Source organism: Oculina patagonica, chromosome 3, assembly GCF_052425735.1.
Source record: "Oculina patagonica isolate OP01 chromosome 3, crgOcupat, whole genome shotgun sequence".
Classification (NCBI taxonomy): domain Eukaryota; kingdom Metazoa; phylum Cnidaria; class Anthozoa; order Scleractinia; family Oculinidae; genus Oculina; species Oculina patagonica.
In genome coordinates, this window is record NC_135760.1 from 22,018,684 (window position 1) to 22,043,345 (window position 24,662).

Here is a 24,662-nt window from a genome sequence, read left to right on the forward strand (position 1 = left end):
CGTAACGTGCCGGATTTTCTCCAAACATTAGCTGCTTGGCGGAGGTTTTTCCGTGCATCTCGGACCCGTCAAGGGTTGCCGAGCGCTTCGATGTCATCAATGGCAAAAACCCGAAGCAAAATGATGGCTTTCGTACTCACCATCACAGAGCCGGCAAAGTGAATTCCGAGCGTGTATTTTTGGGAGTTGACTGCTCCATTTTTTTTTACAGAAAACGCAGAGAAAACTTATTCTATTCACTTTTGTTTTAGCGAGATTTACCAGCCGTTGCATAAATTAGAATTCCGCGGAATATTTAAGATAATCACGTGAACGGCCGATGCCAGGGTCTTTTCCCGCACGTTTCAAATCACCAAGGGAAAAGCCCTGGGAACGAGGTTGATACCACTGATCAGTTTCTTGGCAAATGATACCCTATTCTAGACCAAAACTCTCTGATCTCTATACTCTATCCCAGACTAAACTCTTTGAAAAACATACCCTTCACAGCGGCACATACCTATATAGCTCATATATGGGAGTGCCCCCCCCCCCCCCGGGACCCCACCCCACTTAAAACACTGACAGGGATAGTGGCATAGGGCTACTGGAACAAGTCAAAAGTTTTGCACTTTCAAATAATCTTATCTGGAGAAGTAGCTTTCCTTTAAATTGCTTCCCCGCCCCCTCCTTATTGCTTTCCCCGATTTCCCCAAATTTTCCCCCGGTTTGATACTCTCGGGCCAACCTCCGCGCCAAAAAGGATGTTTTCCGCTCTCTTTGGTCAGCGTGCACTGCCATTAGGGTAAACATCTTGCAGCTGTTCGTCTTTGAGCGAAGCTCGGCGATATTTTGAGTTACCTGCAAGTTTTTTACCCACAATTATACCTGTTGTGGTCCGCCGGGGAACATTTCAGTCTCTTCTTCTGCACAGACGATATGAGTTTGAGGTAAGCGATGACTTATGAGCGTTTGAAGTTAAAATCTTGGCTGTCTTGACGTGGCATTGTTGTGAGGTTGATTGGATGAAAAAAAAGACGCCTGGCTTTCTATAGCTTTCCGGACACGATTGTTCAGATCTAAAGCTTATGAAAGTAAGGCTTGCAAAGATCTGACTTTTGATATTATTTTTTGCGTTTGTAGCTTATTGTTGCATTTCAATGGTCGAATTTTGTGATTTTTTTCCCTTAAAAAAGATGAAAAAGTAAAACAGCGATCGGTTTCGTCGCATTGACACATGCATTAGATTACCGTAATTGATGGGCAAGCTAAACGTACATTCGATTTTGATATTTGCTTTCATCCGTTGAACCAAATGGTTTCGCAAAACATTCTCCATTAAATCTCTATAACATCGCCTTTGCTTACTCACAATCTGGTTTTGTCTAAGGCGGACTATGCATGTTACATTTTAGTACGAATGGAAGCTTATATTAGATTGATATTGTTCAGAAAGAGAGAGAAAATGATTTGACAAGAAGTTCGTGGATGTAAATTGTAGTTGAATCGAAGCGAATGGATGTCGCAGATATCTTGAAAAGTTTATACATTTCGTCTTTTTTAATCCTTTATGTAAGCTAGCCCTCGGGCATGTTTAAATGCCGTGCGTGTTGTTTTTAAATTATAATTTTATTACGTACAGCATGGTAACGGAAAGAAAATTTATGACTTGACCAATGCTAGCTGTTCCCTTCCTTGTTTCTCTGCTTAATATGTGGTGTTTAATTTTTTCCACAACAACCAGTCAATTTGATCACATCTTTAACAGACTGCAGTAGGATTTGTTTTATGGTGGAAAAAAATAACATATACCTAGGCCTCTAGATGTATATGCAAATTATATTGTGAACTCTTGAAAAATAAATTAATAGTTTGGTACGTGAATGCACATTTTCTGCCATTCTTTCAAAATTTAATTTATTTTCTTTTGTGTGTGAAAACAAAGTGTATTTGTATTAAAAAGTAATACAAACAGGAAAAACTGTTATGTCATACAACTAATAAGTCACCTGTGTTGAAATAAGCTTTTGGCTTCCTTAATTCCACCAAACTGGGTTTGATAATGGCTGTCAGAACTATGCCCTTTTTTAGTAACTAAAGAAATTTTTCGTTTCCCTTGTGTCCTTTTATTGCTGCATTTTCCTAGTAAGTGATATATAAAATGTGAGCTGTAGGCATATCTACAATGCCAAAGGGGAGTTCCCTGGTGACATAGCTATAGGCCGGCTCTTTTTCTTCATACTCGCTGAGCTGGGATCCCTGTACTGGGTCAAAAATAGCTATATTGAGCGATTTTCGCAATAAACATGAGCTCAATATCAATAATGACTTTCACAGCAAAATTAATGACAAGAATTAAGAAATGTGCAAGACACAACATATTAAATAATTTAATATGTTTCATTAGGTAGTAGTTGGGTGATATATTTTTAATAAAAAAATGTATTGCCATTGTAGATAGATTTTTGCCTCAATTATTTTCAACAGCATAAAACAGGGTATTATGCTGGTTGCCACACAGGCTTCCCAAGCTCAAAAGTCGTCTTTTTGATGTGTTTTTAGAGCCCTTCGGGCGGCCGACTCTACATACGTGGTGTATGCGACAGCTTGTGTATATAGAGAAATGTATGGGAAAATCACGGATTCTCAAAAATCGGGTAAATAACTATCTATTTTGAAATAAAGTTTACCTACCTCAAATGTGTCGCTTACTTGTGTCTTGTGCCGAATTTGAAGCCATTCCGACGCCATTTAGCGAAGTTATTCGAAGTCGTTGTCTCCCCTTCTAAAAAGAAGGAAAGGCAGACCACTCCATCGATCGGTGGCCAGAGCTCACTCCACAAATCGCTCTCCCCTCAAAAGGAAAAGTCCCGAATCGCAATAAAACCAACAGTTCCATAAAGCCCAATAAATTTCACTCCACATACGTGTGCTTCGGCGGTCGAAAGTCTCGTAAAGAACGAGAAATTTTGCTTTAAATTCGCCTATTCGGCTTTCCAGATTTGCTTGTGACCGACCTCGCGCCAACGGTCGTTACTCAACGACAAGTATCTGGTTTCATCCCCAACTCTGATTGGTCCATTAGAACCAAGTCACGCGCTGACAACACGACAACAAGTTTCACGCTAGGGCTGAAGCCCTGAAGCCGCAATCATACAAAATGTAGTTTTTGATCGACGCGGGGATCGAACAAAATTTCCTGCGACTTTGGGATATTATCTTGTCTTAATGCTTGCGAATATCTTGCTTTATTCTGCACGTGGAGGTGCCAGATTTATATTTACGCGGCTTTTCCCTGACATATGTAAACATGGCTGTGATTAGCGAACCATACAGCTTTCAGAAAACATCCCTTGGGAGTCCTAGCGTGAAACTTGACCGTTGGCGCGAGGTCGGTCACAAACACATCTGGAAAGCCGAATAGGCGAATTTAAAGCAAAATTTCTCGTTCTTTACGAGACTTTCGACCGCCGAAGCACACGTATGTGGAGTGAAATTTATTGGGCTTTATGGAACTGTTGGTTTTATTGCGATTCGGGACTTTTCCTTTTGAGGGGAGAGCGATTTGTGGAGTGAGCTCTGGCCACCGATCGATGGAGTGGTCTGCCTTTCCTTCTTTTTAGAAGGGGAGACAACGACTTCGAATAACTTCGCTAAATGGCGTCGGAATGGCTTCAAATTCGGCACAAGACACAAGTAAGCGACACATTTGAGGTAGGTAAACTTTATTTCAAAATAGATAGTTATTTACCCGATTTTTGAGAATCCGTGATTTTCCCATACATTTCTCTATATACACAAGCTGTCGCATACACCACGTATGTAGAGTCGGCCGCCCGAAGGGCTCTAAAAACACATCAAAAAGACGACTTTTGAGCTTGGGAAGCCTGTGGTTGCCATGTTAAATAATTGTTATAGATTAATGAAGCTTGAGAGCTTGTTGTTGCCGCACTTCTATATACCCAGAAGGAAATTGCCAGCTTACACAAGTACGCATGGGTATCGCAGGTTTACTTACAACTTACTAACTAGCCATTGTGCCCCCTGGTTGGTTGTGACTATGGATTGTCCTGCTTAAGAACAACAACTCAACAATACTGGCAAGGCTTGAATCTGGAGTCCAGCGTATAAACTGTTAGTACAGTGAGCCTCTCTAGGCTTTAATTTGTCTGCTGCCATTATAATTACTGGTAATATTGGTTTTCTCTTCAGAGTTCATGTGTGTACATGGAATGTCAAAGTAACGCAGCCACCAGATGAAGACTTCAGATCATTCTTGCATCTCGACAATGAAGAACAACTCCCTGACATTGTTGCTGTGGGGTATGAACTTCATCTTTGTCATGTTTAAATCTTTTATGATGATTATAACTATACAGATAAGCTGAAATACAGTCAAACCTTGTTTATTGTACATGTGTCAAACTTGATTTTGTTTGATCAAAAGCAATATGTAATTATAATCCCTAACAGTATGATTCTGAAGTTATACCCAACTACTGTTTAGTCTGCAGGAGGTTGATGCCAAACCACAGTCATTATTAATTGAATACATCAAGGAAAATTCCTGGGTAAAGATCCTACAAGCATACCTAGGAGCATATGGCCTGGTCAAGGTATTACTTGACACTAATAATTACCTTCTGAATCAAGTATTGTTTTCTCTTGAGTTATAACTTAAGTTATTTTATCACTGGAAAGAAAACAACACTCAAACTTACAAACATAATTTTATGCTGTTCTTATACATGAGCAGCACAAGGGAAAATAGTGTTGTGATCAAAGCCATGTGTAATTTATTAGAAAAAATATCTATTGAAATCCCTTCCATGGATGTTTTTTAGTTTCTGCAAATTCTTAGACTGTTCACAGTCCCCTCTTTTCTGTGAAGCCGTAGTGAACGATCATGGAGTTCAACAGGCTGCCATCATGGTTCCTGATTGGAGCGAAAACTGGGGAGGCAAAAAGCCTGTGGGTAGGGATGAGGGGTGCTTATAGCGTGGGGGTGGGGGATTCTCCCCAGTTTTCACTGGCGTTCAGGAACCAAGAAGGCAGCCGGTCGAACTCAACAATCAATCTCAATGACTTTACGGAAAAATAGGGGACTGTGAACAGTCTAGCAAATTCTAGTTTAACTTCATTCCTTCCTTTAAAAACTTTGTCTGCTTCAGTTAAGTGCTATAGGTACATAATTTAATGAAGATGAAGTATTCAACATGACTCGAGCATCTAGGGACAAAGAAAAATTCTGAGTCCCCGACAGGAATCGAACCCATGGCCTCCCAGATACCGGTTGGGCGCTCTAACCAACTGAGCTACGGGAGACTCGTTGTGAGCTGGGCCATTTTTACTAGGTTGATAAGTGACACGCGTCCTGCATACTGCTAGGATCCGAGTTTAAAATTTACCATCTTTATTATTTACTACAAACTTGATGAATTCGACATTGCTGATCCTAGCAGTATGCAGGACGCGTGTAACTTATCAACGTAGTAAAATTGGCCCAGCTCACAACGAGTCTCTGGTAGCTCAGTTGGTTAGAACGCCCAACCGGTATCTGGGAGGCCATGGGTTCGATTCCCGTCGGGGACTCAGAATTTTTCTTTGTCCCATGCTCGAGTCATGTTGAATACTTCATCTTCATTATTTATTAGCGAGCTTAAAATTTACCATCTTTATTATTTACTACATAATTTAAGTACATAATAGTCATGATTTAAGTGAAGTATAAAGTTAACATCATTCTATAGTGCTCATCTTCTGATTCAAGAATACTGAAGTTTACTCTGAGAAATTTACTTTTGGGAACTTGTAAGTTATGGTTGTTTATGTCTCATTGCAGCTTAAGTCAATCCGCATGCTTGGAATGGTGCATCTTGTAGCCGTCCACACCAAGCATCTTCCGTTTGTTCGTGAAATTAGACCTGGCTACTGCAAAACTGCACTACTTGGACTACTGGTAAAGAATGGACTTTAATCACTTGAATAATAGCCTGAATACAGCTATTTCAGTTAACGTTGTCCGGATCAAAGCTAAAAGACAAGACTGAAAGGCAGTATGGGTAGAAGAAGAGAGCAACTGCACGTGTTGAATACTAAAATATATAGTGACATGACAAACGCGAATTTGCATGTTTTCTATTTATTCAGTTATGTGAAACAAGGTGCTTTTAGTCACACTGAATTTTAGAAGAATTTTCAAAAGTCAGAGCTAAGCGACAGTGAAAGTAAAGCTACAGAAAGGCCTCCTGAGAGGAAAAACAAACTCGTGAATTCTCCACGTGCGAAATACAAATTTGTACATTTAATGAAGCTTATATGCAAATTTGTAGTGAATACCCAGAATGCCATACGGTCTTGCCTTTTAGCTTTAAGCCTTGACCCGACAACGTTTATTGAAATAGCTGTATACAAACATCTATCTTCGTGCACACACTTAAAGTCTTCGCCTCATGCAAATGCTCATAGATAGACCACTGCCGTTTACTCCACATTTTTGTTCTCAGCCAGTCTCCAGGTGTTAGCAAACTGCATGCCTGTTTTTAATAAATTGCCCGGTAAATGTTTTCATTCTGCCACTTCTTGGGTCAGCCTGTTGTCATCCTCCTCGCTCACAGTGACTTACAAGATTTTGACAGAAGGTCATTAGATGGACCATGCGACTTTAGTTTGCAGATCCCAAAACACCATCTGGACCAGCTATTTAAACTGGCTGTCTTAGAGAGGTGTCCCTCTTATAAGGAGTTAAGTTAAAGTAAAATGGCAGGGATAGGACCAACACCAGGTGTCCGTTTTATGGAGGTGTCCATCTTATAGAGGTGTCCATTAAGAGAGAGTTGACTGTAATGTGTCCCCATCTTCTTCGTCTTTCTCTCTCAAAGGTGTTTTGTTAATTTGCATTTGCCACTTTTGTTTCAGGGAACCAAGGGAGCAGTATCATTACGATTTACTCTTTATGGACAAAGCTTCTGCTTCATTAACAGTCACTTCTCTGCACATGCTGACTATGAAGAACAAAGGAATCTGGTAGTACATCCAGTATGTTTGTTTGCACTTAATAAAAATAATAAAGCACTGTCACTGTAGAAACACAAACTGTTCACATGAGCGGACAAGTCATGTCTATTCACTTTGTACCTGAAACCAGTGTGAATTAATCATTGAAGACTAGGTCACAGACCAAACCTTTGATCTATTGCACCAAAAGTTCTCTTTTGAAAAAAAAAAGGATGCTGCAACAATATTATAAGGGCATTCCGGGAATTCGGGGGGAGCAGCATGCAAAACAGCGAGCAAAAAAAAGGGGGGGGGGAATAAGGTTAGAGAACTCTCTCAAACCCCAAACCCCCCTCACCATTCTTCAAGGTTCTCTTGTTTTTGATACTGCTCCCGACTAACTGAACACCTGGAGCAGGCTAATACTGAGTTGTTGACTCATTTAATGTACAAATAATAATATTTCAAAATCATAAACAAAGTGTCAAGTAAAAACAACATTTTGCCATGGCATGTAAGCTTTTTAAGTACACTGGATACTTAAATGTGCCCTTTTACAACCCTCCAAGTTAAGACCATTTTAGTCGCCATGGGGACTAAAATTTTGGAGCTGGCGACTAAATTAAAACAGAAGCCTGGCAACTAAAATTGAGAAGAAGGATGAAAGCGTTAGCTTAATTTTTCACTGGCAACCAAGGAGAAAAATAAACTTGGAGGGTTGCTCTCATCAAAATATGACACAGCACCTGCACAATGCACTTATGACTGCTAACTGCTAACAGTCTGCTAACTGCTAACAGTAGGTAGACTGCTAACAGTCCTTCAAGGATCGTCAAATTTACAAGAAAAAATGGCAATGTTTTCACTGCATGCTCTCCAATCAAGATGTAGTACAATGGACTGTTCAAGTCTTCACTTTAGCCTTTAGTATTTAGAGGCAGACACCTTCATTTTTTGACACTCAGTTGTGATTTGTTTTCTTTCCAAACCTGATCACAGGAATACGAAAGTATAAGTCAGTATTTGTCATTTCCAAATTGTACACCACAGAAAGCTATGGAACACAGGTAAGAAAAAGGCACGTTTTTTTTTTAATTACTACCAAACTGTCAGACAATCTTAGATACAGGAAGTTACGGTTGCACAATAAATGATTGTCCCTTGTTTTTCAGCTATGTATTTTGGCTGGGTGACCTCAACTACAGAATAAATGAAACCATTGATAACATCAAAGGGCTTTGTAGTAAAAAAGAATACTCCACATTATGGAAGCATGATCAGGTAGGGTGTCTCTTTTTCAGCCATGTTTGGGTCGTAACACAACATCATTGTGAAAAATAACGCTAAGTCACTACTGATGAATCTGAGCCAATCATGTTATAAATGATCTATATTTTATTTTATTATCATTTTTTTACACTTCATTGCTTTGGCATATGCATTTTAACTGTAAGATGAATAGATGAATAATTGCCAACGAGACAGCCGAGCCAAGAGGCGAGGCTGTCGAGGCGGCAGAATCATAGAGCCGTGTGCGTATGAGTGTATAGGCAGAGAAAATCTTAAGTTCTGCGTAAGGGACTTTTTTTTACCATATTTGGGTGTAAGTAAACCCCATATTTGGGTTGTATTGTTCCCAACTGGTTCCCAGTCTCTCACTCCTTGCTAGAGAGCAAATGACCAAAATGGCGTCCACGCAGCTCGCTGTTAAAATTTTCAATGTGGTCATTCATCCCTTTAGGGAATTATAAATCGAAAGAGAAAACCCTACAGAATATTCGACCGCCGAAAAAATGAACTTCAAGGTCTTCAAAGCGATGAAATAATCTTTCGACTTTGGAGTCCATTGATTTACGATCGAAGGGAGACATGAAAATCAAAAGCGGACTGTTGACTTCAAATAGAGTTTTCTTGACTTATGAGAATGCTGAAGTCGGGTAAATGCTTCCTTTGAGTGTTGATTGTGTTTATAATAATTGTTTGACCGATGATTTATTCCAAATCAAATACCGTTTTACAATGTAGAATAAAAATCAGCGAAAATAAATGACGTTTCGATGAATCGCGGTTCATCATTATCAAATTCTAAAAAAGTCAGATTCTGATGAGTTCAATATATATTAAGAGTGCGTGTGAAATTCTCGTTGCATAAGATTAAAGACTATACAATGTGAGTTGTATAGAGTGTTAATTACGAACTAAATAGTTTTGCTTTAATGGAGTCAGATTGAGTGTTCAGTTTAGGTTTTAACTCCTGGATAAAGAGCATTTCGAAGATCAAGCATTCGAATTTCCCGCGACATTTCTTCAAGATTGTAAATTGCTTGTTAAGATCTTTGTTACTCTGGTTGTGGGCGTCACGCAGGTGGTTTCCAATAGCTGTGCTTATGTTCATCAATGCGTTGGAAAAGGTGTCGGCGAGTGTAGCCTACATAATCTGCATCACACGAATCACATTTAAATTTGTAAACAACACATTGTTGATTTATAAGCAGCGGTTTGGCCTCTGCTACATTGATGTCGTCGGCAATTTTCTTGCTTGTGAAAACTGGGCGTAGATCGCTGTTTATTTTCTTGCCAAGATCGGACAGCTGTCTTCGTACAACGTCTGCTGATCTTTGGTCTTTGAATGGCAGAATAATCCGAACGGGTGCATTTGCTTGAACATTGCAAACTTTCTGTTGACTTCGCGACTCGGTGAATCGAGTTATGGTGGAATTAACAAACTTCTCTGGGTACTTTAGTTTCAAGAAGATCCCTCTCAAGGTTTCACATTCTTCAGCAAATAGATCTAGTGAGGACGAGAGACGGTGGGCACGGTTTAACATAGTCATTAGAAGGGATCGTTTGTAGCGAGCATCAACATGACTTTGATAGTGGAGAAGAAGGCCCTTGTTTGTTGCTTTCCTGTAGACACCTGTTTTCAGCTGTTTTCCGATCTTTATGAGCTCCATTCCAATGAAAGGTAGTTTGTTGTTGTTTGCAACTTCCATCGTGAAGCTGATTGCTGGGTGTGCCTCGTTTAATGTTGACAGGAAAGCTGTGGCAGTTGGAATATCTTTAACCGCGGCTAAAGTGTCATCCACGTATCTCTTATAAGACGATGGTAACTTATCCTCGCTTATATATATCCCGTTTATATTTTATTTGGCACGCATTTTCGCTCCGCGTAGGAATAACATCAATACAAAGCGACGCTCACTAAAATTACTGCATGTCATACACACAAGAAAGTCAAAAGTTTTTTTGCTTCTAACGGCAAATGTAATGTTAACTTGAATAAAAAGTTTGTCTCCAAATAATCCTTGACCGTTCAAGTTTTGTTTTCTGTTCAATTTTTTCAAGTTTTGCGTAACTGAACATGATACTTCGCATGCGAGACTAAAATCTGACCCGTGCATTACTGTCTCCGACTACTGAAAATTATTTTTAAAAAAGCATCTTAGCAGTTTTGATTTTGGGATTTGATTTATAAGAATTTATTGAAATGCAACTATCCCTTTTGTGGACGGAAACATTTTAACCATCGTGTGTTGTAATTTAAAAAAAACAGTGATTAAACCTCATTTATTGCCTACATTTTGTGACATTTTAACGTTGAAAAGAATTTAAAGATTTGTCAAGAGTTATTGGTTTCAATCTGTCAAACCCGTAGCCTGCGTAGCAGACATCTGTGTACGTTTTTTAGTGTGTTTAAAAGAGTGCGCGATCGCGAGAATACGCGCGTTGGAAACTACGGCGCCCGCTACGCAGGCTATCAAGCCTGTGTCATTTATGAACACCAGAGAAATAGCACTTTTTTCGCATATTACCTAAAATACAATTTACCATATTTTGGTCATTTCAAATATAGTTCTATCAAAAACCATTCAATATCTGTTCTTATGAACAAACATGAGTATTTTGCTCGTTGGCACTTACCGATAGGTACAACTAGTTTAAATCTTTTAAATGTTTATTTATTATTATTATTTTTTTTTGCTTAGCTCTTACAAGGTCAACAAGCTGGAAAATGCTTTGTAAACTTTCACGAAGGAGAGCTCTCCTTTCCACCTACTTACAAATACAACCTGGGAACAGACGAGTGGGACACAGAAAGGTAGGTTATGTGAAGCTACTAATGGAATGAGCTTCAATGATACAGCTACAATGAATATACAATAAAATAATGTTCAGGTCCAAAACTAGTGACCGTATAAACGAGATGGCAGTAAAGCAGCGCACCCCCTACCAGACTTTTTAATGTCTTTTTTTTAATTGTCAATGCTGTTTTTTTCAAAACTTCCTGGCGAATCCAAAGAAATAGAGTGGCACGTGCAGTATATCGGCAGTTGACTTCTACACCTCACAGACTAATTCGGTTTATGATTGGCTAGGCGGTGGGAAACCAACAAAAAATGTGTCACTCAATTGTTACATGTAGTACTATAATTTTTAACTGGCCTAAAACATGTTTTTATAGCTTAAGGGACTGTGTCACGGCTGAGATAAGAAAGAAAATAATTCTATGGGTCTAAATGACAAAACCATAGCTTCATTGCAACCAAATGTGTCTCCCGGGACTAAAAAGAGTTTCAAGCACACGAGACTAACTTTGAAAACTGTTTAGCCCAACACTATTTCAAAACCCCATAACGCAATCCGTTTCAATCTTCGTCACTTTTGGCCATCCGTACCTTCTTTTGTATTTGCCGTGTTATTCAAATGTCCCTTCACTGTTTTAAGAGGTTTTTTATATTTCACCGAATTTGATGACACATTCCCTTAAATAAACCGGCTTTAAAATATGTTGTAATATTCCACCAGTGGAAAATACCGCAAGCCTGCCTGGACTGACAGAGTATTGTGGCATGAATCAGAGGAAAAGAAAAACACAGTTCGACTGGAGTGTTACACGTCACAACAGGCGTACCAAACTAGCGATCACAGACCCGTTGGTGCTTCCCTTGCAGTCGACCTTAATGTGAGTTTAGTTCACTTTGATGATTCAGTTTTCCTAGTACCAACCTTTCTGACAAAGGCACCTCTTAACTACAGCCCCAGACAGAAGTGTGAAGTGTAGTCGGAACGCATGCCAAAACGACGCGAATATATATTTAGGCTTAAACTTGGTCAATGTCGCATACCAACGGTTTTATACAAAGGGGTGAAGTCGAGGTTGAGGGGAATAAAACCAACGAAAATTTAAGTTATTCTCCTGAACCTAGACTTAATTCTTTTGTTTGTGGTCAGTGGAGCGTCATTCGAAACTAGCCTATTACAAAACCTACAGTACGCAACAACCGATACAAATGACCAAACAATAGACTGCAGCGAATGTAACAAATTTAGGCTTAATACCGAAGGTCTTCTACAGCCAACAAATGACGTAAACTTTGCAGGTAATCCATCAGTGAATTTAATATGCCTTTTGTATGCCACTTGTAGGACGCGTTGTCATCGATGGAGGATCCTATCTCGTGGAAGTTGGATCTTATGAGCCTTCCGTGGTACGGAAACGAGGTTTGGAATGAAAATTATTTTAGTCCTGCTTTTTCAATCAATCCCGTTTACGGGAATTTACTGAGCGACAGTGATCAGTGAACTAAAGCAGTGCTGTTGTTATTTTGTAGGACGGTCTGTGTGTATACGTAGTGAAGAATTACAAGACCTACAGTTGGGACTGGATTGGCCTGTACCGGGTCTGTGCTAGTTTATTTTTTATACCCATACATACCAGAAAGGTTTGGGTACTGTATACTGTTAAACCCCTATTAAGCGGCCACATTCGCGGAAGTGGCAACTGCCCCTTAATAGCGGTTGGCCGCTTAATAGGGGCTCGTTAGCTAGGAATTAGCATTAGGCCTTTTAGAAAGGTCACGTTAACGTTTTTTCAATACAAAGTAGCGTGAAAAGGAATCACGTAAGACGACAATAATCCCGTGTTTGAATGACTTTATCAGCCATCACTTTCTTTTTTAGACTCTTGTCTGTCCATCCTTGTTGAAAACAAAGCCAAAAACTGTATATTACATTCTTGCTGGCCGCTAAATAGTGGCAAAGGGGTTTAATTTACAGTAATAACAGTTTCGGGACTTAAATAACTTGCCGCTTAACAGGGGGTGGCCGCTGAATGGGTTGCCAATTAATAGGGGTTCGACTGTTATTCACTGAGAATATGCATGTATCGCAGATACGGAGGGAGAATAACTGCCTATCTGCGATCTTCTACATGAATGCCTGGGGTGTTTTCCCCAAATAAACTCAAATCTAACATCCGCGGGAAAATAGTTTAGATTGTGCCGAGGCGGAAAAAGAGTAATAAGAAGGCAAATTAACCACTTCTTTATTTTCCTTGGAAATTCCTTGTAGTGTCGGCACGGACATTTGGCCCTCGGGGAAGGGGCGTACTTTACAATGTTTTAGGTGGGCTGCTCCAGGATGATCTATGGACACCTATCTGTTTGCAAACCTAATATTTATTACCTACCAATCCTAGACCGGCAACGAATTTATTCCGTAATTTCACATGTATGACCAGTTAGTCGCACGAATAAAAAATTTGCTCTTACATGGTAGCAACCCACACGAAAGGGGACGGGAGGGGCTGGTGACATTCTACACGCTATGTCACGCATTACGTCAAAGTAATGCAACTCTTGTGCAACTTGTGATCGTAGGTCGGCTTCCAACATTTGTTCGATTACGAGATGTACGAGTGGGCCGTGGGGGACGGAGACGAGTATGGCGAGAACGGCTGCGCAGTATTGTTCGACTGTCTGCCAGAGGAGGCTGGTCATTACGTCTTGTGTTATTACAGTTACAAACTGGACTGTGTTATCTCCGTGAGCGATCCATTCGAGGTAAGATACAACACTTGTAACGTTTTGCAAGTTGTCTCGAGTCATCACGGAAGAAATTTGCAGTGGCTGCAGAACTTTTTCTTTGGAGTAAAAATTCAATATCGTGCTTCGAGTCTTCGTTCCTTACTGCGCAAGCTTGACGAAACGAACGACTTTCAAAAGTTCCGTTACAGGATCGATTTTGATTGGTTTTGAAAGCAATTAAAATGGCCAAAAGTAAAACACCAAGGAGTTCGTTGAGTCGTGTTTTTGAAAGCTGGGCATGCGCAAAGTCCGGCATTTTCGGACTTTCAATCAGAACTTTCCAGGGTCTCTCGTTTCCCGACCGCTGGTTAAGGAAAACGAAGACTCTGAGTACAAGGCTGGTAAAAGTTATGGACGCTGTCAGGCTTGCCGAGGAGGAATCTTGTTTCCGCGCTATGCGCCTCTGGGCGCGAAGACAGTTCATAATGACAATAGCTGTGAAATATCCCTTCAACCTCCATGTCATGTAATACGCGTTGGGTGTGTGGAAAGGATATTGTCTTTAATGGCAAGCGTTATCTGACGAAGGATCTAAGTATAAACTGCAATAAAGACTTTCTTTTCTCTAAAAAAAATTGAAGCAGAAAGCAACGCGACGCGCAAAGCGCTAAAATTCGTGCGGCGACCTCGCGCGCCTCGCGAGCCTGCGTAGAGTTTAAGTTAAAACTCCTTTTCGAGGGGGTCGAGCTAATGCTCTCATTTCGCTTGTTCCGCAGCGTAGTTTCTGTCTGATTAACCGAGACTTATTGTTTGTATTTGTTTAATCTTAAAATATTCAACAGATTCTCCCACCGCGAGATGAGGACAAGGACCCAGTCGAAGTTCAAGTTGAACAACCCACACAAGACGTGTAAACAACAGCATCAACAAAACAGCAATATTCTTTACGTAGCGATGCTCGTACCGCCTCTCAAACCGCAGAGACCTAAATTGTACACGGAGAAAAAGATTCTCAGCATCTGGACATGTTTTTTGTATTCGTCATTTTGAGTGATCTCAACACGGTCATTAATTGTTAGTCTTGAACCAACAGTTTTCGGAAAGTGTTCGTAGCCGCTCGGGTCAATTGCGAAGATTTTCCGAAGGTGCGTTTGGTTATAGACTTCTTTAAGCCCGGATCATTCAAAATGGCGAAAACCCTATAGGATAAAGATCCAGGTATATTTTACCTTTTTAAGGGCCCCCTGTGTCGAAATTGAGGGATTTAATTTATGCAGCATAAATGCACAGAGTTGTAATATATTTTGTGAAGTGTTTGCAATAGATCTAAAGAAACCTCAATAGAGAGGTTTCCTATAGCATTTCGAAGTTGCGGCAACAGCCGTTCGCACGAAGTTGTAAATATTTTATTTAGAAACACTATGTTTGTTTAATGTTATCAACTAGGAATTTAAGGTAGGTGACCTCCATTATAAACTTAAGAAATTTAATAGTTTTGACCATCGTTTTAGATTAAAGCGGCTGGTGTTTTGAGCGTTAGCCGTTTGTCGGAGCATACAGGGAGCGCTGTCGTAAGGGATTGGTTGCCTCTGGTAACTTTTCAGCAACTCTATTGATTTCATTTTTCAGTCGACAATCTTATTGTCACTAAATTGGTTTGGGGTGCTTATTGTCAAGGGGTATATTGTCGAAAGGAATTTTGTGTCAATGATAGCACAGTCGGGGGAGTAAGTGGCAGTTTTGGCAAATTTTCGTTGAAGCACTCGAAGAATTTCCGAATTATTTTATCCAATCAAAAAAAGCTGTCGCGCGTATAAATACGTCATGTTGCTTAGCAACTTCTGGGACAAAAACCGCGGCTTCAGTCACTTTTTGGAGAAGTGATGTCGCCATTAACTGGCACTTGTTTCCCCGAATGAGCAGAACTTGTCATTTGGAAAGATGATTTTCCGTCTCAAACAGTTTAGGTGCTTATAAGAATTATATTGCATGCCATGCAAAGCTCTTAAAATTAACATAAATGAAACTTAAAACTATTTCTACGGATTAAATTAAAGTCGAAAGTATTTAAAACATAATGCCACCGAACGATATAACATAGGAAACAAGCTCTGTAGTTGGGGTACCCGGTTGTGTTTATTTTCGGAATTATTCTGCATTTTGATGTATATAGACTGTTCATAAGGATATATTCAGCATTGCTAACACTCATACAAATTGATAAAAAGTTTGTGTAATAAATTATTAAGGTTTAAACTGTTCACAGTCTTCTTGTCGCCGCTCCCCACCCCCCCCCCCCCCCTCCTTCGCGCCTCCCGTTTTACGCTGGCGTCCAGTTCACTCGCGATTCATTTATTGCGTTCAAAGATCGAATAAAAATTTCAAGGAAACAGTGTTCTGTGAACAGTGTCTTAGGTGAAACAAGACATACTTCATAATGCTTTAACGACAGTAAAGAATTCTACGAGTAAACCTGCATAATGAATTTCTAAAAGTTTTAAAGTGATCTAAATTACAAATAATTTAAAGCTATTAAAAATACCTGTACGATACAAATATTAAATATAAATTAGGTAGATATTTTAACATTGAAAACTAAAGTAATATGTATATAAATGTTTGTTCGATCATGCTGAAAATAAAAGTCAAATCAAAATGTATTTCGGTTTTATTTCGTTTTAACATCACAAGGAATGGAATAAGTTTAACACTGCTCTGGCGACAATTTTCATTGTTTTGGACCAAAACAATGGAATATCTTGCTGTGAAAACTTTCGAAAGCTAGACTGTCTCGTTAATGCGAACACTCGAAATGCGTTCTCAGATAAATGGCAAAATACAAAATCGTGTGAAGTTTACTGTAAAATTCACAGTAGTCGCTGGGGGAGTCACGCACTCTATTAATAACCACTACGTCATTAGAGCGGTTTTCACTTGAGTGTCGAAAGCAGGGTCGAAAGTAAATAGAGTGGTAAAGTGTGACGTCACGGTTCCATGGTAACTAATTCTGTGGTTCTAAACAATGTAAGAACGAACCATATAAACAAAGAGAGCTCGAACCGCATCGAAGCACATTTGCTGTGGTCTTAGTCGCGTTCAGTGCTACTATTTAGCTCAAAACATTCGTCTATAATTTGAAAACGTTAACTTCTTTGATTTGACAACTTGACGAAGAACTGGATTGTATTTAAACGTTGTTTTTCGGTGACGTTCGTCGCCCGACATCATCAACTATGGTGCAGTGTTTTGTCCCCGACTGCAATCATCAGTCGGAAAGCCATACCTGTCAGTTTTTTCGTTTTCCCAAGGATGAGAAACAATATAAACGCTGGAAGGACCGCATCAGGTACGTTTAACACGGCATCTTGTAGGCGATTTTGTTTAAATTAGATGCATCAACAGGAATTACGCGTGTGATTGTTACCGAATAGCATTCCATTAATCACCGAACTTGCCTTTCAGGAGAGGTGATCGCGATCCCAATTCCTACTCAAGAGTATGTAGCTGTCATTTCCGTGATGGAGACAAAAATCGTGGACCAGAATTGTTTGCCTGGAACGTAAACAAAATATTTGCACCGACTTCTCCAAGAAAGAAAAGAAAGCGCACAGTGACGAGTACTAGTAACACAGAATCAGAACTCCAACTTGAAGAGTCAACGGACTCGAGAACTGACGAAGAAAAAGTTGCTTCTGCCAGCCAGACAATTCTAGAAGCCGAATTAGACTGTTTAAAGAAGGAACTAAGAGAACTTAAGGAGCAACAAGTCTACCAAAGAACAAGATATTCTGTTGCCGCCATGGATTGTGAAGTCTTAAGAATGGAAACTGGACTCCCAACTAAGGACGTCTTCCAAATTGTTGTCAATTACATTTCTAAATTTAAAGACAATATTAACTATTATTATGGGTGGAGAGTCGATTCTATAAAGTTGGAAGATCAGGTATTTATCACACTTATGAAATTAAGACAAAACTATACCAACCTTCACTTGGCACAATTATTTGGCTGTTGTGTTACAACTGTAACAAACATTGTTTTGACTTTTGTTCATGTTTTGCACAGTTTGTTTTTTGAGGATTTAATGAGCAGTATGCCTTCCAGGGACAAGAATAAGTCTTGTGCTCCGTCTTCATTTTCTTTATTTGGTAACTGTAGGGTTATCATTGATTGCACAGATGTTGAAATTGCCACACCAGGGTTAATGAGCCTTCAGAATGCCACCTATTCCACATACAGGGGCATGAATTCTTTTAAGGCCATAGTGGGTGTAGCTCCTAATGGAGTGATTACTTATGTAAGTAAATTGTTCCCAGGGTCAGTGTCAGACAAATTCATTGTAGAACATTCTGGAATTTTAAAGCAGTTTGTAACTGGGGATTTAGTTATAGCAGACAAGGGTTTTCTTATTCAAGATATTGTACCAGATGGTGTAGCAGTGAACATTCCACCATTCCTGAATAATGGGAAATTTACCTCAAGTGAAGTAAAAGCTACCAAGTCTATTGCCAAATGCAGAATCCATGTAGAAAGAGCAAATGCCAGGATCAAAGACTTTAAAATTCTTACTTTTATTCCATCCTGGCTAAGGAGTCATGCAGACAAACTGTTTCAGGTTATTACTTCATTGGTGAACTTACAATTTCCACTGATAAAAGAGGGTTGTGAGGGTACAGAATTCGAATAGATATCTACCTGTAAGTGTATGGGGCCTGTTTAAATTTTATTAAGTTGTGGGGGGAATTGCCATGGTTTCATTGAATGAAATGAGTGATTTACTATTTGTTGAAAAAAATTATCTGGGAATTTAGTGTCACATAAATCTTTATACAACTTTTCTCTCTCAGTGGAGATACAATTAAAACTGCCACATATGTGCATGTTTACTAACAAGTAAGGAAAGATTTGTTTTGTTCTTTTTTTGTTTCCAGGGAGTCTTACCTCATTTTTCTAGTGTGGGAGTATCTCTTCCTTAAGGCCTTTGATATTATTTTAGCATGTATGAAAACTTTGATTTTAAGTTGTATATGGAGAATAATAAATGTCATTTTAAACTTCAGAGCAAAAGCCTCAGTCTTTAACTCTTACAGATTATTTACTTATTATGCCATTACTTGTATCTCTGTCGTTCTTTAGAAATTTTGAACATATAAGCTATGAAGAATATCTATAACTAAGACATTAAAATAAATAAATTATTGTAGAAAATATTTTTTATTTTATAAATTGAAATGGAACATACGGAGAAAACTTGAACAGGTAATTCAATCAAACTTCTAATAATTTAAGATCCACCGGATAATTTTGATGATCTTATCCAGACAAATTAAAATCATTACAGCTCACCCTCAATTATCTTGGGAAAAATATGAGCAAAGTAAAATCGTTTTAAAATGTTTAGATTCTCTCCCCATGAATTGTCTTTAGTAATCTTAATTACTACAGTAACTTTAGTGGTCCATACTACAAAGTAACACAGATCTCTAGAGAAATACATCTCTCCCTGTGCTTGATGCCAGTAGGCATGGTCTTTTTTGAGGACAATATTTCCATCTTTATCTTTCTTTAGGTAGAAATTTGTTCATAAAATAAGTTAGCTGATCGTCACCAAGTTGTAAAACAAATTGTTCAGATAAAATTATGTCTTCTACTGTTCTTACTGGTAAGGTAACAGGAGGTTTCTCCGGACTCATTAACCAACACAATCCGGTAAACTTCCCATAGTCACAAAGCTCTTTGTATAAAGAAGCTCGATCTTCCGCAATTGGATTTCGTGATAAGGCAGCGTATTTCTTCGGAGGAGGAAACATTTCGTTTACAGCCTCTGTCCTCTGTACAGTTTTTCTTTTCCTCCAGCTACACTAGACGTCTGTTCGACTAGGATTGTGTATTCCGTAGATAAACAACGCTGCTGCGTGACTGCACTTGTATTCGCCCCGAGGGCATTCGCACTCGGTCGAGCGGATCTTCAATTCTTCGTCTAAAAATACCTAAAAGAACGTAAGGATTGCAATGACTGTGTTGCATGGGAATTTAGTATCAACGTGATCAGAAAACTGCATCATTAAGATACTTGAACGAACAAATGCAAAGAATATGGTCAACTCAAACTTATAAAAATATGGCGTCGTAGTTCGGCTTGACATACCGTGACCTTGTAGATTGTTTTCTTCATGCTTGCATGAACTTCTCCTTTCAAAACACCAGGAAGTTACGCAAAGCTCTCTACATGACTGGATCTGTAATGGTTTTCACCTCTATCTATAGATTTCTGCTCTCCCGCGAAAAAAGAAACAAGGGAAGCTATCGAAAGTAACGCCATCTTACACTGTAATCGAACCGAGGAAGGTTTGTTTAGAACCAAGAAATTGGTTACCATGGAACCGTGACGTCAGCACTTTACCACTCTATTGCGTTTGCTTTGGTTTTGCATTGCTGCGCTTAGTGATTGGCTCAAAAATCTCGCGCCACTTTCTCAGCCAATACTTGCTTCGAGTTTTGATTGGCTCACTAGATTGTCTGTGTCCTTTGTCACACAATCCACTTAAACCGGTTAGACAAGTTTCAAGATTTTTCCTAGAAAACAGTCACCCGCTTAGATTCCGGGAAGTTTTCTTGTGGTTGTTTACTTGAAAGCTGTATCCAGTGTTGGAGACATCGGAAGGTTCAGCTTCGTTCAATTAACATATTGTGTTTTCTTCTTTGCTTCTCCTCTGAGGTAAGTGGTTTACACAGAATATTTCTACCTTGTGTGTCATAAAATAAGGAGATAAAAGGCAAGCAGGGCACAGAAGCTGCGGACATTTTCTGTAGAGAAATGCGCTGATATCGACGTCTGTGAAGAGAAACCGTCGCCGCTTTCTGCATGGTTCTACGTCTTCTGTACAACTCTGGTTATTTACATGTAAAAGTCAGAAATAATAGTTTGTCGAGATATTAGCAGATGATCGTATATCGTCCAAATTTTTCGGTTCTCAAGCGAGCTATACATGTACATCTTGTACAGGTGAAGAGTACTCTTCAAACAAAACAACCAGCCCGAAGTGCAGAAAATAACCGATCGTTTGTTGCTGTTTATAAAGTATTACACAAAAAAATACTCCTTGTTCAGTGGTTTGACAGAATAATGCGCCTTAGTACCATGTATGTTGTAAACTCCGGACAACTTCGAGTTTGGAGCTTCGTTATTCCGTGCAAATAATAAAGAAAATAAAAACAATACTTTCCGATAAATTAATGGCTATTCTTATCATCGCTAACTCTTTTTTGGCTTTCTTGGTTCTAGTGTAAGGTGGAAAATTAAATATTCTGTCAAGATAGGTGGAATTTTTTGTTTTTTGTAAAGTTAACTTTGCATTTTTAGTGCGCATCCGGAACATTCTGCATTTGTCATGTAGCTTCATGTTTGTTCGAGCCTTGTAGAGGCGAGGACGCGAATTAAAACGAGCAACAAGTTTGACGTCCGCGCTTATTTTCTGTCAAGCCCCATCGAATAAGGGATTTACTATTAACTGCTTTGTTTTCCTTGTACTTTAGAATCTTTGGCAAGATTTCCGTATAACCCCGTACTAAATTATGCATACGATTTTGTAACTCGTTAAAAAACTCATTACATAATTCATAAAGAAAATACAAAAGAAATTAATGTTTAATGAGTGTCTTTATATCTGATAAAGACACGGCTAAACTTTACGTCCAATTTTCTAGGCCAAAATAACCCCAAATCTAAATATTAGTGCAAGAATGAGTTGATCTACATCAGAAGATTTTTAAGCCGTTCAATAAATTCGCAGTTCGTGTTTTATCAAGTCTAAAACACTCGGCTGCGCCTCGTGTTTTAAACTTGATAAAACACTGCTGCTCATTTATTAAACATTACTTAACGTACTATTCATGACTGCCGTTCATGTGTGAAGGATTATATAAAAGGTCATAAAAGAATGTTACATAATTATAAAAGGGCTTTGTCACGGATTTTGCCAGATTTTTGAACAGCCAAAATTTATATTTGTGTCAGCAGGAAACCTCAAAATAAAGTCCATTTGTTAATTAAAAATTGCTATATTTGAGCACTAAAACTGTTAACGAGCGTCTTTGGCCATGGTTGCGGATAGCGGATGGATTGCAACTTGAAAAATTAAGCCTTACAAGTTTTCAAGTTGTTTCAGCGTGTCTTTAAAAAAATCGATATTTATAGCGGTAGTTTTATTTCTATCCGCAAATTAAGGTTATATCTTCCTTTAGCTGTTCAAAGATGATGTTTTTTTCATGGGTTAAGTCTCGACCCGTGACGTAGCTCCTTTAAGTATGGGGCTATAAGGAAAGTATCGATTCAAACTTTGATGTGCCATTTTCCTCAAAGTCAAGTTTATTATCGGGCATAGAAATCGAAGTTTCGAAAATGACAATGTGTGCGCTAAACTGCTAAGAAGTAAACATGGCAGCTAAAACTACAGTGTTTCAGGTGCATGGGACCTCTTTAGGTATCACTCTTTAGTTTTTGTCATGTCCGAGGAAATATGAGCAAAAATGCGAAAGAAGCACACAGATTACAACAAATCACTGAATGGGAAAAACGTTACTGACTCTATACTTCAGGTAGCCTGCGTAGCAGGCGCCTGTGTAGTTTTTTTTACGCGTTTAAAAGAGAGCGCGATCGCGACTACGGCGCCTGCTATGCAGGCTATACTTAAGGCCTTGGTTGTTCAAAGGGTAGATAATGCTGTCCAGCTATCCACCGGATCTGGATAGCGATTTTTTCCGACGGGATTAGCGTTATCCACTCTTTGAACAACTGGGGTTTTAAGGTCTCTTTTCACTGAAATGACTGTTTTCCAGGTGAGAAGTTGTCTTGCTTAACAAGATTTGTTGCATCCCAGTGCTGTTTTAAAAAGCAATATACTAAGGGATGTCTGCTGTTAGCTGTGACTTCGACCAATAGTAAAATCGATAACCTGCATGGCCTTTAAACTGGAAGAACATATATGATTAATCGAGTTAAGATATACGCTGCGCATTTTTGCATGAATTGTGAAATAAGTTTTACAAAAAATTCCAAAATTGCATCTTGATGAAAATAATCACTACTAAAATTCTAGAATTTTGTCCTTAAAATAGGTGAAACGAAGGAAGCAGTTCAGGAAGCGCAAAGATGAATACCGTGACTGGCATCAAGCTTTTCATCATGTTGGCCCTGTTCGCCAGCAGCGCCCACTCAGGACTACTGGCCTATGGGATTTGCCAGACGGGATGTAACGGTGTTTGGGTTGCCTGTGTTGCAGCCGCAGGGGGAACTGCTGGGGTTTCCACCGGAGGTGCAGCAGTTCCGGCGGCTATCCTTGCTTGTAATGCTGCCCAGGGAGCGTGCATGGTTGCCTGTGTTGCTGCTGGCTGCTCACCGACCCCGTAGTTGACCAGGCTTTATTTCTGCGTTGTCGCCAGATATTTGGTTTATAGATAACTCTTAAGATGGTGTTATCTTTGCTCTTATATATTGTTGGATTTAAATCGGTGAACATTTACTCATAGCCTGGATCGAAACATATTCAATAGAATTGTAATCTCGTTTTTGTACCGAACATAACGACTGTAGGGTACTGAGTTTGGTTAGATAACAATTTAGATGGTCATATCTTTGCTTCTGTTGGGTTCAAATCGGTGAACATTTATTTAAACAACAATAAGTAGAATTGTAAGCTCGTTTTTGTGCCGAACACGGCTGTAGGGTACTGTGTTTGTTTAGATAACTCTTTTAATGGTGTTATCTTTGCTCCTTATTTGATTTAATTCGGTGAACATTAACTCAAACAACATCAATAGAATTGTAATTTGTAAACTAAACCCTGTAATTGGTAGATGTAATATTGTAAACGGTGCTATTCATGGTTGTTAATTTATAATAAAAGTTGCTTTTAGCTTAAGGCATGAGTAAAGATATAAAATAATTTCAGGAGAAGGAAACACGGTATGACAAATGAGTAGTAACCCCATTCGATGAAAAAAAAATAAATAAAATAAATATGTGTTTATAGTGGTCATGCACTTAGCTTCATATCTCAACGAGATAGCTAGTTTACAGGCATGCCACTGAAACAGAGGAAACAAATAATTTATAAATGAACATAACAAGGTTAAAAATCCCAACTGGCAGGAGGCAGACAAAAAAGTTGAAATTTGACCAAATTTCTACCTGCATAAAATTTATTTATCGGCAAATCACTTGCGTGATCGCTGATGCGAAACGTTGTCTTGCACTTCAAGCTACTTCAACTTTCCTTGACAAGCTCTAAGCTTCAGCCGAAGTTGGGAACTTATCGAAGTTCGCAATTTGATTCGCAAACTCGCAACGTAATTGGCAACTTCATAACAAAGTTTCCAATTTCCCAACAAACTTCGCAAAGCGGGCGGCCAAAGTAAACTGAAATCAACTGTAAAACATCTCGTTCAAACATTTAATGAACCGGTACAAGTTTTAACTTTGCTGTTAAAAGCAACTACGATCGATAGCAAAAACAAAATAAGAGCGTGCCATTCCGTGATAATTTGATAACTCAATTAGTTCTTGTTTGTTGAACAGAATTTAGGTTTTGAATGAACGAAAATCTTTGTTGAACAGTTCTGACAGGAAACAAATACTCCAGGTGTACTGCGCTTTAAAGAACTTTCCCGAAGAAAGTGGTTTTTGATTTTATGCGTTTATTACTTCGTTTATTATAGTACTTTTCGTTCAATGTCTATATGGAAACGTGGCTTTTTCGAGAAAAACAAGGGTATCGTGTTACGTTCGTTTTTAAAAAACAAAGGTCTCATGTTACAAAAGTGAGAAAAACAACAATATCATGTTTCAGTGATTGGCAAAAAGCCAAAAGTATTCCGTAACAA

At 39.0% G+C, this 24,662-nt stretch overlaps 3 protein-coding genes and 1 pseudogene across 4 annotated transcripts; 2 read left to right on the plus strand and 2 right to left on the minus strand.

The window, feature by feature from the left end:
* The first annotated feature begins 786 nt into the window (after positions 1–786).
* LOC144647060 (phosphatidylinositol 4,5-bisphosphate 5-phosphatase A-like) lies at positions 787–16,437 on the plus strand. 2 transcript variants are annotated; one of them, XM_078506801.1, is made up of 13 exons: positions 787–929; positions 4,192–4,302; positions 4,487–4,595; positions 5,822–5,938; positions 6,898–7,017; positions 7,975–8,042; positions 8,148–8,256; positions 10,962–11,074; positions 11,782–11,938; positions 12,403–12,477; positions 12,588–12,656; positions 13,635–13,817; positions 14,624–16,437. In XM_078506801.1, exons 1-13 carry the CDS (start codon positions 919–921, stop codon positions 14,693–14,695), a joined length of 1,314 nt encoding a protein of 437 aa, XP_078362927.1. In that variant the 5' UTR covers positions 787–918; the 3' UTR covers positions 14,696–16,437. The 2 variants fall into 2 exon arrangements, with proteins under 2 accessions (XP_078362927.1, XP_078362928.1); XM_078506802.1 differs by having other exon boundaries at positions 6,898–7,005.
* Positions 9,333–10,100, minus strand: LOC144645897 (uncharacterized; the record flags this gene model as incomplete). The annotated part of the gene is made up of 1 exon (XM_078505421.1): positions 9,333–10,100. A coding segment is annotated over one exon (768 nt), but the record flags the coding sequence as incomplete, so codon positions are not given.
* Positions 16,438–17,000: 563 nt separating the features above from the next.
* LOC144647061 (uncharacterized) lies at positions 17,001–18,902 on the plus strand. The gene is made up of 2 exons (XM_078506803.1): positions 17,001–17,127; positions 17,244–18,902. The coding sequence occupies exons 1-2, from the start codon at positions 17,015–17,017 to the stop codon at positions 18,466–18,468; spliced, it is 1,338 nt and encodes a 445-aa protein (XP_078362929.1). The 5' UTR covers positions 17,001–17,014; the 3' UTR covers positions 18,469–18,902.
* Positions 18,903–19,032: 130 nt separating this feature from the next.
* Positions 19,033–20,194, minus strand: LOC144645455 (uncharacterized; annotated as a pseudogene).
* Between the last annotated feature and the right edge of the window lie 4,468 nt (positions 20,195–24,662).